General features: G+C 42.8%; 2 protein-coding genes across 3 annotated transcripts; one reads left to right on the top strand and one right to left on the bottom strand.

The window, feature by feature from the left end:
• Positions 1-3,543: 3,543 nt before the first annotated feature.
• On the top strand, positions 3,544-11,849 carry LOC308426389 (protein Wfdc21-like; the record flags this gene model as incomplete). 2 transcript variants are annotated; one of them, XM_080924122.1, is made up of 3 exons in its annotated part: positions 3,544-3,640; positions 5,869-5,969; positions 11,749-11,849. In XM_080924122.1, the coding sequence occupies 2 exons, from the start codon at positions 3,544-3,546 to the stop codon at positions 5,961-5,963; spliced, it is 192 nt and encodes a 63-aa protein (XP_080780248.1). In that variant the 3' UTR covers positions 5,964-5,969; positions 11,749-11,849. The 2 variants fall into 2 exon arrangements, with proteins under 2 accessions (XP_080780248.1, XP_080780249.1); XM_080924123.1 differs by lacking the exon at positions 11,749-11,849 and adding an exon at positions 10,269-10,368.
• On the bottom strand, positions 6,769-11,772 carry LOC308425199 (COMM domain-containing protein 8-like; the record flags this gene model as incomplete). The annotated part of the gene is made up of 3 exons (XM_080922425.1): positions 11,144-11,772; positions 10,293-10,621; positions 6,769-6,979 (listed from the first exon to the last, which is right to left on the bottom strand). The coding sequence occupies exons 1-3, from the start codon at positions 11,387-11,389 to the stop codon at positions 6,769-6,771; spliced, it is 786 nt and encodes a 261-aa protein (XP_080778551.1). The 5' UTR covers positions 11,390-11,772.
• Positions 11,850-12,504: the final 655 nt, after the last annotated feature.

Raw genomic sequence — 12,504 nt, forward strand, 5'->3', positions numbered from 1 at the left:
ACTTGTCCACAGGCCAATGGTGGGGACATTTTCTCAACTGTTGTTTCTCACTTAAGGTCCCCTTTTCCAAATTGACTCAAGCCTGTGTCAAGTTTAGACTTTGTTCTCAGCCAGCAGGGTTTCTGTAGGCTCTTTGTTTCTAGCTTCCTCCTTTAAAATAAGTCCCATGCCCCCTGCCTCCATAGCCTCTACACTGAACACCAGCTATGGCACACGCTAGCAGATGCATAAACTGGGTTCAAAATGAACATAGTTCTTTATTGGCTAATATGAATTCTTATCTACCTACAGCCACACTTTCAGTGGCAACACAGTGGGATTCCGGTGGGGGTTTATTGAGCCCCAACGCTGTCATCTTAGGGTATGCACCTTTATTGAATACCAGTCTGGCAGCTTCAAGATCCCAGTGTGGGTTCTAGGTAGGACCTCAGCTTCTTGCCCTCTCCTAGTCTCAGTCTTCTCTCCACCCCATCATCATTTGGCTAGAAAAATAAAAAAAAAAAAATCTACACCATCACTCCCCAGAGTCACTAAGGACAATAAACACCCACCGTGGCGCATTGCAAACCAACCCCTCCTTGATATCAAAGCCTCCCAGAAGAGAAATGTAAGGCACCAGTAATTAAGGATTACATGCTAACAGAACTCAATAAGAACTATGATGGTCTGAAGACCGCATTACTCAGGGTTTAGGCTTGGGGAAGTTCCAGAGACTTGACTTCTGACAGACAAGAATGCCCACATTCATGAAAGAACAGGAAAGGAATTCTGCGTACTGGGCAGGGTAAAGGTTACCATACTCAGCCCCATGAATGAAGCAAGGCAGCTGGGAGCGTCTAGATAGTGGAGACAAGTGGGGCCCAGAGAAGACATGAGGAGGCAGGACGGAACATAACCCTCAAACTCAAAGGTCCCTGTTCAGCTCTGTGTACCTCTCAGAACCCAATAAGTCAATGTTTAGGGCACCAAAAGTAAAGTCATAATTAAAGCTATCTGAAAAGAAATGAGAATGATATCCACATATCTTTGTCTTTTGTGCAATTTCAGAAAATGTTTTTTATTTCAGGCCTCAGTGTTGTGAAAATATTGAATTACGTGAAAACACACTGTGTAACCCCTTCAGTGCTTAAGGTCTCTAAAATCTTTACTAGGCATTATGCATCAAGTGTGACTTGTCCTCACCATGGGCTTGGATGTTTGAACACTTGGTCCCTAGTAAGGGGTGCTGTCTGAGGGGGGGGGCTTCAGAAACTTGAGGAACTAGAGCTTGCTTGGGGGAATTAGGGTACTGGGGATGGGATGGGGTGCTTAGGACCTGATCTCTGTGTACTTCTCTGTCTCTGTTTCTCTCAGTATCTCTTCATCTCGTCTGTCTCTGTTTGTCTCTCTGTCTCTTTTTCCCTGTTCTTGTCTGAAAAGCTGTGAGAAGTCTTGGCTGCATACTTTGCTATGCCTTCCCCACCATTATAACAACACCCTCAAACACTAAACCATGAGCCAGAATAAAACCTTCCTCCCTCCAGTTTCATTAGCCAGGATTTTTATCACAGTGATAAGCCAGATTTTAGACTATTGCAGAAATTGTAAACCAGTGGGTCTCCCTTTGGGCTGGACAGAGTGGAGTTAGAGCAGCCAGCGAAAATATTTTCTGCACAGCCCATAACTCTGCCTTTTAACCTCTGTGGCAGAGCTGCAAGTTCATGGCATCAGCTGTCTGTCAGAAGGTCTTCCAACTTGTGTCATGTTAGAGCTGTGACAAATGAAAGTAGCTCCAGAATTAGAAACCATGGTCCTTGTAAAACATGAAGTTTCTCTTCCTCCCTTTCCCTCCCTCCCTCCCGTTGTGTGTGTGTGTGTGTGTGTGTGTGTGTGTGTGTGTGTGTGTGTGTGTGTGTTCCTAAGACTGAACTTAGGGCCTCATGCCCTCTACCATTAGGCTATAGCCCCAGCCCAAATACTAACTCTCTAAAGTGAAACCAACCATTTTCCCAGACACCTACAAAGGGACAACAAACTGACATTGTGACTTCTCACTCTCCCTATTACCCCTGCTTCCAGTTCATTTCATCTTGAGGTATTTTATGAGATAGTGTTGGTCTTACTCAGGGTTTCTCTCTCTTTCTCTCTCTCTCTCTCTCTCTCTCTCTCTCTCTCTCTCTCTCTCTCTCTCTTAAGATTTATTTATTTTATGTATTTGAGTTCACTGTAGCTGTCTTTAGACACACCAGAAGAGAGAGAACATTGTATTCCATTACAGATGGTTGTGAGCCACCATGTGGTTGCTGGGGCTTGAACTCAGGACCTCTGGAAGAGCAGTCAGTGCTCTTAACCACTGAGCCATCTCTCCAGCCCCCTTACTTAGGGTTTCTATCATTGCAATGAATACCACAACCAAAAAGCCAGTTGGGAAGGAAAGGGGTTATTTGGCTTACACTCTCAGATCATTGGAGGAAGTCAGGACAGGAGGCAGGAGCCATGGAAGGAAACTGATTACTGACTTGCTCATTCACTTTCTTAGAGAAGCCAGTATCACCAGCCCAGGCATGGCATCACCCACAATGGGCTGGGCCATCCTCCATTAATCACTAATTGAGAAAATGCCTTACAGCTGGATCTCATGGAGGCATCTCCTTAAGTGAGTGAGGCTCCTTTCTGATGACGCTAGCTTGTACCAGGTTGACAATTATGTGTTCCACTCCCCCACCACAGGGAAAGAAGAGGGGATATCCCCTGGCATCCAAGCCAAGGGTTGTCTGAGTTACAGATCACTCATCTGTATTAGTAGGCGTGTCTATAAGGAGGAGGAAATGAAAGTTCACACCTAGGCTGGTTGTCACTCTCACCCCATTCCCCAAGTCCCACAGTAGTGATGCAGCCTAAGAGGCATCCTGGTAGGTTTAATGTGGATATTGACTGCAGGTTCCCCAAACAGAGGAGGAAAACAATGACACTAGCTTACTGTCTCCACAGGTGGCCCCACCCCACTAGCCCTCCCACTGCCTCTCCTAGTCCTCAGTTACAGGAACGATTGTCCTAGAGCAGGAAGGGAGAAGTAAAAAAGCAGATGGTGTCCATGCTGACACCCAGCTCCTGGACTGTAATTCCCTGAGGACACATTCCTTATCGCAGCTCCTTCCTGGCCTGGAGTAGATCTCCAATACTTCATCAAAAATGAATGATAGCCCCTCACCCACCCCAGCTTCCCAGCTTCAGAAGGACTACCTGTAGGACAGAGGAGGACTACCTGTGGGACAGAGAAGAACTACCTTCGTGACAAAGGAGGACTACCTGTGGGACTGAGGAGGACTACCTGTGGGACAGAGGAGGGTGTTCTTTGGCGCAGAGTCCAGCTTGAGTAACATGGCACTACCCAGGACAGTCATAGCCTGTGTTGCTGGCAATGCTGGTTTCTGGGCGTGGCTTTGGCTTCAGTGGTATGCAGGCCTGCTCCTAACCTTGCTGTCTAGCTCAGTGGGTGAAAAAGTTTCAATTCTAGCAGCTCTTAGCCCTGCTGCATATTGGCTAAAATCCTTCAGCAGCAGAATGAAGCTAGGAGCCTTCTTTCTCTTGGTGTTCCTCGTCACCCTCAGCCTAGAGGTACAGGAGCTGCAGGCTGCAGTTAGACCTCTGCAGCTTTTAGGTATGTCTGGGCAAATGGTTGCATTATTCTTCCTCGAGTATAGGGGTCAGAAGACAGCCAGAACCAGTGTGGGCAGGAAGTGGGGAGAAAATGGAGGAAAGAAAGAGTTCTCCCTAAAATCCTCCTTGATGGTCAACTCTTGGTTCCCCAGAATGAAATCCCTCTTCTGCTTTCTCTCTCCATTTGCTGGGTCCCCTAACTGGACTCTCCCCTCAGCCATTCTCCATCTCCCAGGTTTCTCCTTCTCTACCAGCATTTACCTTGTCCTATCTACAGCAAAGATTGTTGTAATTATGTTAAACATAGGTCAATCTCAGTCTCCGTTACCAACCATATACTCAGAAAGGGTTTGTTGCCATGGGTTTTTACTGTTGCTTGTTTGCTTGCTTGTTCTGAGACAGTCTCATACTGCAGCTCAAGCTGGCCAGGAACTTACTGTGTAGCCCAGACTGACCTCAAACTAACGGCAATTTTCCTGCTTTATCCTGCTATGCTGGGATTACAAACACAATCCACTTTACCTCATTTGGCCTCAAAGAACTACTCATAATCCTCTTCCTATTCTTCCCTTAATGACCACAGCCTCATTAAACTCCTGACATATTCTTCTCAGGGCCTCTGGATGAGACTCTTGACTCTTCCCTGTAAAGTCTCATCTTTGCAGCCCTGATGCTGTCTGCCCACCTCTACCCTACAGACGCCACACTGCAACTTGCTTCTTTCATGGATTATCTTGGACTGAATGGCTTGCTCCGAAATGTCTTTAGAGCTTAAGCCTCCCATGCTCACTCCATCAACTGCCTGTTTTTGAAACAGTTTGCATCTCTTCTGTCCTTTGCCCTCCTATTGCCTCACAGTGTCCATCCCTGATTACTCCACACCTTGCCATTGCAATAGCTTCCCAGAAACTCTCTCTGCCCCTCTTCCCTCCTTGATGTGCTTACTAATTGAATGCTGGTTCTGTCTATGTTTTTGCAGCAAATAATCCTGCCAAGTGACCTCTCAATTTCCAAATCCACAGGTCCTGGTGACCTGCTTGCCCTCTGCAATGTTTACTTCTCCTGCTCCCAAACTTGCCCAGATCTCTGCTTGCCAATCCTCCTGGCCTCTTGTATTTCAGGGAACTGAGAGTGGCAGGTAGTGTGTCTAAGGGGCAGGACTTAAAGAGTCAATCTCAGGTCCTGGGGCGGGGTGCCTCTGTAGGTCCTGTGTCTCAGGTAACATACTGACCTCCCCAGAGCCCTACCCTACATTTCCCCTTGTGACTTTTTGCATCTTTCCTCACACACTCTACCACTACTCTTTCTTGAGAATACCCCTGCACTCCAAGGTCTACTTTTCTGATGAACAAGAAATAATGTCTCATCTCCTCTGAGCCCCTTAAGTCCTCTGGATGCACCTTGCAGGACACTTGTGAAACGCTGCTTTGTTTCCAGTACCTTAGACATAAGTCTTACTTGCATTGAAAGGCTTTAGGAGGCCCTTTTTAATGTCACTGTCCTTCCTAAATGCTATATATATACATATATATATATATATATGTATACATATATATGTGTGTGTATATATATATATATATATATATATATATATATATATATATATATATATATATATATATATATATATACCAAAAGATCATAAATATTTAATGATTGATCAAACTACTATGAATAGGGAGGGACAATGGGTCTCAGTTTTCTCACCTCAAACCATCAACAGCACCAGAAACACTTAGGAATCATGCTATAAAGCAGAGCTAGGGAGACAGACTTCATGGAGTGATTGTAAGGTAATCAGCAAGTCTGAATATTCCCTTCTCTGCTCCATGTACTGTGATGTGGGGGGAAGTGATTTCATTTAAGCAACCTCTTCCTTCCTTTCCACAGATGCAATTTCTCTATCTGTGTCTCTAAAGTAGGTTTGGTTTAATGAGATTATGTGTGTGCCTTGTTTTAACAGAAATAGACAGTAACACTTTACAAATGGTACTCTGAATTAAGTTAAAGGAACTGGTAAAATGTACTCCTTAATCAAGGACTGTCATCCCCAGCACCTGAATCTAAAGCACAGTGGTTTTCACTAGTCTATTTGTCTGTCTGTGAGAGGATAAACTCATTGAATAATCCAGGCTGGACTTTAGCTGCTGATCTGCCTGCCTCAGCCTACAAGTCCTGGGATTATAGGTTTATTCCATGCCTGCTTTCAGCTCATCTTTTCTGACTTAGGCACCTGTGCTAAATTCTGCAGCGGTGACTGGGACTGTGGGCTAGGAGAACGATGTGTCAGTATTGGATGCCGTGACATCTGTGCTACATACTAAGAACAGGTAAAAACAACAACAACAACAAACATCTGGCCCTTACTGTTCCTCTGAATCTTGCCCAGACCAGGCAGGTTGACTTCCATGGGACTTTCTAGAAGTTGGTAGAATGGAATCTATGTGTCTCCCTATAGCTCCTTTTTTTACTCCATGAAGAAGCACCTACCACAGGATGGTGTTTTCCAAACCTTTAGAATAATTCTCCAATCTAGTCTACCCAGGAGAAAGATAAAACCATATTTGAGCAAAAAGATAAAAATCACCCCAAGTGATGTCTGTTTACGACTGTGGTGCATATTTAACATGTGTGTGTGTGTGTGTGTGTGTGTGTGTGTGTGTGTGTGTATAATTTTATTTCTTAGCTATTTCATTTGAATACTTAGTAGACAATTTTAATCTCAGTATCTTCAGCTCCAACCTAACATCTTTGCTTTCTCTGTAGTCCACTGTATATGCTTTTCTACCAGCAATCACTATAAATGGATGCCTAAAATAGTTATTTTTTAATATTAACACTGCTGTCTGTGTGTTGAATATTAAAATTCACACACCCTTACTAATTCCTTTGGGATATAACATGAAATGTCAATGACCAAAGAAGATGCTCAGGTTAGTCCTTCAATGTACATTGCCATATTGACCTAAGCAGATCCTTTTTCTGTAGAAATATTTGATGAGATTCATATTATTGTATGTTCCCCTATTTAACTTTCAGTACCAATTAATTTTTAAGAAAGGATAAAAAGCTACCATGATTAAGTTGTATTAATATGATTAGATTGTATTAGCAGACTTAGCATGTACTCTAAACACCAAACTGTTTGAGAGCCATGTTGTAGTAAATATTAAAAAATAAAAAGGTATATCTCTCTATCATCCCTGATGTCTCACTCCTCAGGCCCGACCCTGATATGGAGCCTCGAGCACCTCTGACCACCAGGTCTGTGCTGCCACCATAGCCCAACTCTGTCCGCACAACTCCCTTCTTCCACTTCCATCCGGGGTGTTCCTTTACCCTAAAAATCAACACAAACACAACTCTACAGCCTGATAGCTTTTCATACGGGTTTATATATTCAACTCTCAATCCACAAACCCTCTACACAACAAGATTGCATCAAATAGACAAAGATACAAACTGCCCTTCATATGAGATATTAGACCTATAAAATCTTTAATGTTCATAGCTTTTAACACCAATCAATCTCACCTGGGTCAAGCTGGTCTTTGTGAATCTCCAGGTTGCCACGACCTCCACCCTCCATCCTCTCTCCTCCTCAGCCCTCTCCTCTCTCCCTCACCCCGCCCAGTCACTGGCTTTCCTTTATTTTACTAATTAAAATAGGAAGGTTCAGCTGAAGTCACCTCTTGAGTTCAACACTAGACAGCTCTTCTTGGGGAAGTGAAATTAACATTAAAATACAAACAGCTTCAGGACAACAGTTTCAGGACAATCTACCAGAGCCAATGAGATTGATCAGTGGGTAAAGGTTCCTCCTGTCAAGACTGGTGATCTGAGCTTGATCCCTAAGACCCACATGGTGGAAAGAGAAAACTGGCTTTCAAAAGCTGTCCTCTGTCCTCTACAATGTGTGCCATGGTATGTACATGACTGCACGAGCACACACACACACACACACACACACACAGAAAATACCACATTTTAAATTAAAAACAAAAACCAAAGTGTCTGGAGCTATTATAGGACAAGTTAATAACTAGCAGGTGATCTTCCTGAGATGGTCTGCCTCAAATATAAGAATCTGTGGACAAATTTCCTCCCATAGGCTAAGCACAGGATGAAATCATTTTAGGAAAAATCCCTGTTATTAATATGCTTTTCAGTTATTATTAAGCATATATGACAATCACTAGGTATTAGCCCACCATTTTGAGCAGATCTATGAAGGTACCGCCTGGTAGTGATGCTATATAGACAAATGACTTCCTCATTCTTAATGCTGATCTTATTAGAATTCCTAAAATTATATCAGTATTTATTAAGCTCGTTTACAGTGGGACTACTATTAGACCCTTTTCTGATAGACCTGCAGTGAGAACTCTGTCAGTCTCCCACATGTCATCAGTTAATTGCTTCTAGATAGTAAGCAGACTTTCTACTTCTCAAAGCACATTACAACAGATTGTAAAACAATTAATCAAAGGTCATAAGAGGGGAACTAATGATTTATTATAGGTGCTAGGACAGAAGATAAAATATTAACTGGATTTATTATACAAAACATCACTAATAACTTACTTTTTAACTCTCACTGAATCTGCAGAGTTGTGACAGGTGATGTATGTTTAGTGGTATAATTAGTCCTAATGGTTATGCATGTAAACATTCTCTGTTGTAAACTTCTATTTCGATTTATTATTTGAATTTGTGTAAACTTGTGATAAACTTTTTACCATGTGATCATGTGTTCTGAAAGATATATAAGTACTGAGGACAAAAAAAAAAGGAGACACAGAACTGAGCTGAGGAGAATTTTTTAGACAGAACTGAACTCAAGAACGTAGAAGTACAGGCATAGCATTGGGAGGAAAGGGATTGAGAGTAAAAGCATTATTGTGACATCAGAGCAGGAGGAGAGAGATTAGAAGATTAGAAGGAGAATGCAGAGTAGAATAACCTAGAAACTACAGGTAACATAAAAACTAAGAAAGCAATGTGCAGCATACAGAGGGAAAAAGGAAAAAGGAAGCTGCAGAGAGCAGAGGGAGCAGGCAGGCTTTCCTACCATTGGACAAAACAGGTCTTTTTTTAATAACAAGGCAGGCTTAGTCTTATTAAAAGGAACAAAGCTGGGCTAAAGAGATGGCTCAGAGGTTAAGAGCACTGACTGCTCTTCCAAAGGTCCTGAGTTCAATTCTCAGCAACCACATGGTGGCTCACAACCATCTGTAATGGGATCTGATGCCCTCTTCTGGTGTGTCTGAAGACAGCTACAGTGTATTCCTATACCTAAAATAAATATATATTTTTTTTAATTTTAGAAAAGAAGCAAAGTTTTCTTCCTAAAAGCTTGGGTTTAATTCATTTAGCATTAAAAAGATAGAAGCTTTTTTCTTTCTTTATGTAATAAAGATTGGAGCTCATTTTTCAACCAGAATGAATGAGTGCTTTCTGCACTGGTGCTTGGTCTTTTTCTCCAAATGCATATGTAAGTATGGATGTGTGTGTGTGTGTGTGTGTGTGTGTGTGTGTGTGTGTGTGTGTGTAAAATTATGAGAATTTATGTAAGCTGGACCCAACTGGTTAGAATGGAAATGTATAAACATGCATGCATGATCTGTATGTGAATTTATGTGAGTTTATGCATATTTGCTTATGTAAAAGTGTTTCCTTCTGTGAGAATGATTCTCTTCTCCTGTTCTGATTCAGTAGAAGTTTATTGCTTCTACCTTCCCCCTAGCCTGACAAGCAAAAGGGGAAAGGCTCTAGCAATTACTCCTTTACTTAGTCTCCTGCTGTTTTAGGATGAGGTGCTAAGTGCTAGAGACTGCAGTTTCTCAGAGTCAGCTACAGTAGCATAGTAGCTTAGACTTAGATAAGTGTACAACCAGACACCTTTATTTGTTCAGGATGCTAATTTTTAGTTTGCTGAGGTGAAAGGTGGTTTGTATTACAATTACTCTGTCACTATCAAAAAACTCAAATTCCATATTTGAACCTTACAAACCACTCTTGTAGGTGAGTAACAATCTGTAACCACACCATCCGTGACAGCTGTCTCATTTTCTCAGAGCATGGTCTCCCAAGGAAGTGTGGGTGTGAAAAATAACAATGTTATCCTCACTTTCTGTAGTTTATGCTTTAATTTATAAAATCCTTAGAATTTTATGTTATTCAAATTATTCCCAAATTATGCACGCAAATTTTTAATGTTTTCTTGTTCGTGTCTGATAACGGACTTTTCTCTGAAAATTTATGACTTAAAAATCTTTTCTTTGAACCATGAGAGAGACATGGAAACTCCTAAGTTCCATGTGTAGCCTGGATATGCTCTAACATGTTATTTTCAAATATCGCAAATTCTATACTGACAATACATGCCTTGCTATTCACATTTAGGAACAGTCCAGTGTGCTGTGCTGTGTGTTTACATCACTTCAGAACTTACTTTTACCTTCTGATAAAACGTTATAAAGTTTTCTCAGATATTCGATAAATGAGACAAAGCAGTCACTGTGAGAACACAGGCTGCAACTTCAGCGTTCCGTCCTATGCACTTCCAGCAGCCACACAATTTCCTGTTGCGTGGGGTTTCTGACAGATTTTCATCCTTGTAATCTCAGCACGGCTCAGCACGGAGCATCCACCTTCTGATCGGAGCGTTCACTCTGCCACCGAAACTGCAGGACCACCTATTAGCTGCCTCCAAGGAGCTGATCAGATTCTGTAACTCCTCTTTACTCATTTCAACAGAGTATGGCTTCACCTCACCATTTTCCTTCACGTCCAGATGAAGGTTTAAAAGGGGCATCTGCAAGGTGGCTATCTTGTCACTAGAAAGTCCAAGCTTTAACTGCCAATCAAAATCTTGCAGCTGCGCACAAGAAATATCAACTATCTCTCCTAGCAAGGCCTGCTTGATCTCATTTTTCCTACTCTTCAAACATTTCAAAACAGCTTCTTGATGGCAGGAATTTGAAAGACCCCCCGAGGGTATCTTCTGCCTGAGGAGACCCCTCCCAAGGAGCAGCGAGACCACGCAGTTCGGATGCAAACAGCAAGAGGTTTATTTACACAGGTACCTGTGGGCACACAGTCTCTCGGAGGACTTGCGCGCCGGACAAAGGGGCAGTCCCCTTTTTATAGGGCTTGGGGGGCAGAAGCAAGGTACAGAAGCAGAAGCATAGCAACAGGGTTCTAATTGGTTAGTTTAAATGTGGCCAGGGTGAACTGGGGACAAGCCCCAAGTTTTCGGAAAGGGCGGCCTTGACCCCCTCCTCTGGGACAGGGTGTTGTTTTTCGTCCTTGCCTCAGCATGTATGGCAAAATATTGTGTCTTTACCCCGGTCCAGGTGGTCAACCACAGATATCTTGTTTGGCAAGGACTGTGCTATTTCTTGTCTGACTCTCAGTTTAGTATTTTTCTATCTCTGTTCTATTTAAGCCTTCCACAAAATGGCGTTACTGCAGCTAAGGCGGACGAGGGGTCTTTCAAATTCAGTTGGTTCAGTTGCCGCGGTGTCTCTTCCTCAGACAAATTTTTGACAACTACGGCTTTGAAAAACGTGGTAACATCTTCTAGAACATGCTTCCATTCCGTTGAATTCCAGACGCTGCGGTAAACCTGGTGGGCAGGGTAAGCTCGGCCGCAGACGCCTTCAATGGTTTTGTGAAGAAGCCCAGCGCCCTGCTCCGGAGGAAGCTTCTGCAGCCGCCAAAGCGGTGTGGGCTCTTCCGGCTCCATCCCGGAGAAGCAAAGATCACACCCATATCTCTGAAGACAAAGGTCTTACCCTTAGCCAATGCTCTGCCCCCTCGGCTGCTTCACAGAGAACGAACAAGATAAAAGAGCCTGCCACGGCTAGCCCCCAGCACCAGTGCTCACGTTCAGAACATGTACTTGTCCAGCCCGCCTATAGTGCTTTCTGGCTTTTTGGTGGTGCTATGGATTTCCAAAATCGAGAACTGATGTTTCTCATTGAATTTTGGGTAGCCAGGCACCCAAAGCAGCAGGTCTCATGTATAGTTTTTATATCTAATTTCTCCAACAAAGAATTTTCTTAAAGATCATCTTCTCTGATTGCTGTTTATTTCTTCCTATAGCTTCTACCTGGAAAAAACACGTGCCTGTTGGAGCTCTGTGACCAAGAAAACAGTTGAAAATGGAGGCCAAGCATGGAGATTCCAAGGAGCACAGTGGGGAGGGACAAGGAGGTGTTTCTTTTAATAAACCATTAATGTAAAAGTCTCCACACTACTTGAGTTATTTGGTTAAAGGTTGTTATGGTTTGAATATGACATGCCTGCCTGGTCCATAGCCAATGGCACTATTTAGGAAGGAGAGGCCTTGCTGGAGGAGGTAGGTCACTGGGGTATTTTATCCTGGGCCTGACTTGTTTCTTGCTGCTTCCTGGTTGTTCTAGGTGAGAAGCCTCAACACTCCTGTTGTTGTGATAATTCTGCTTTACTACAGAGCAAAGCGGGAGATCCAGACAAGCATTGCCTTAAACCCCCTAAAATAGTGCACAAAAAATTTAATAATAATAAATAATCCTTCCTTTAAACTGTTTCTCTCAGTTATCTAATCCTAATCATGGAAAACCTACTAATGCCAATATGTTAAGTTCTGATAGCATATATCCTTGTGGTTGGCAATATGAATCCACAAAGAAATCTATTCTGTGGTCATCACCAACTAACGGAGAAAAAGTATACAAATTTCCCAGGGAGACCTTTGAAGACTTCCTGAATTGACTTGAGTTACATGGTAGGTGCCCCTACACACCCACTTCCCACTCTGAGACTGGAAACTCAGTTTAGCATCAGTATACACAATACAAAGGTCAGTCAGTCTTAAAT

The sequence above is a fragment of the Micromys minutus genome, assembly GCF_963924665.1.
Source record: "Micromys minutus genome assembly, chromosome: 10".
Taxonomy (NCBI): Eukaryota; Metazoa; Chordata; class Mammalia; order Rodentia; family Muridae; genus Micromys; species Micromys minutus.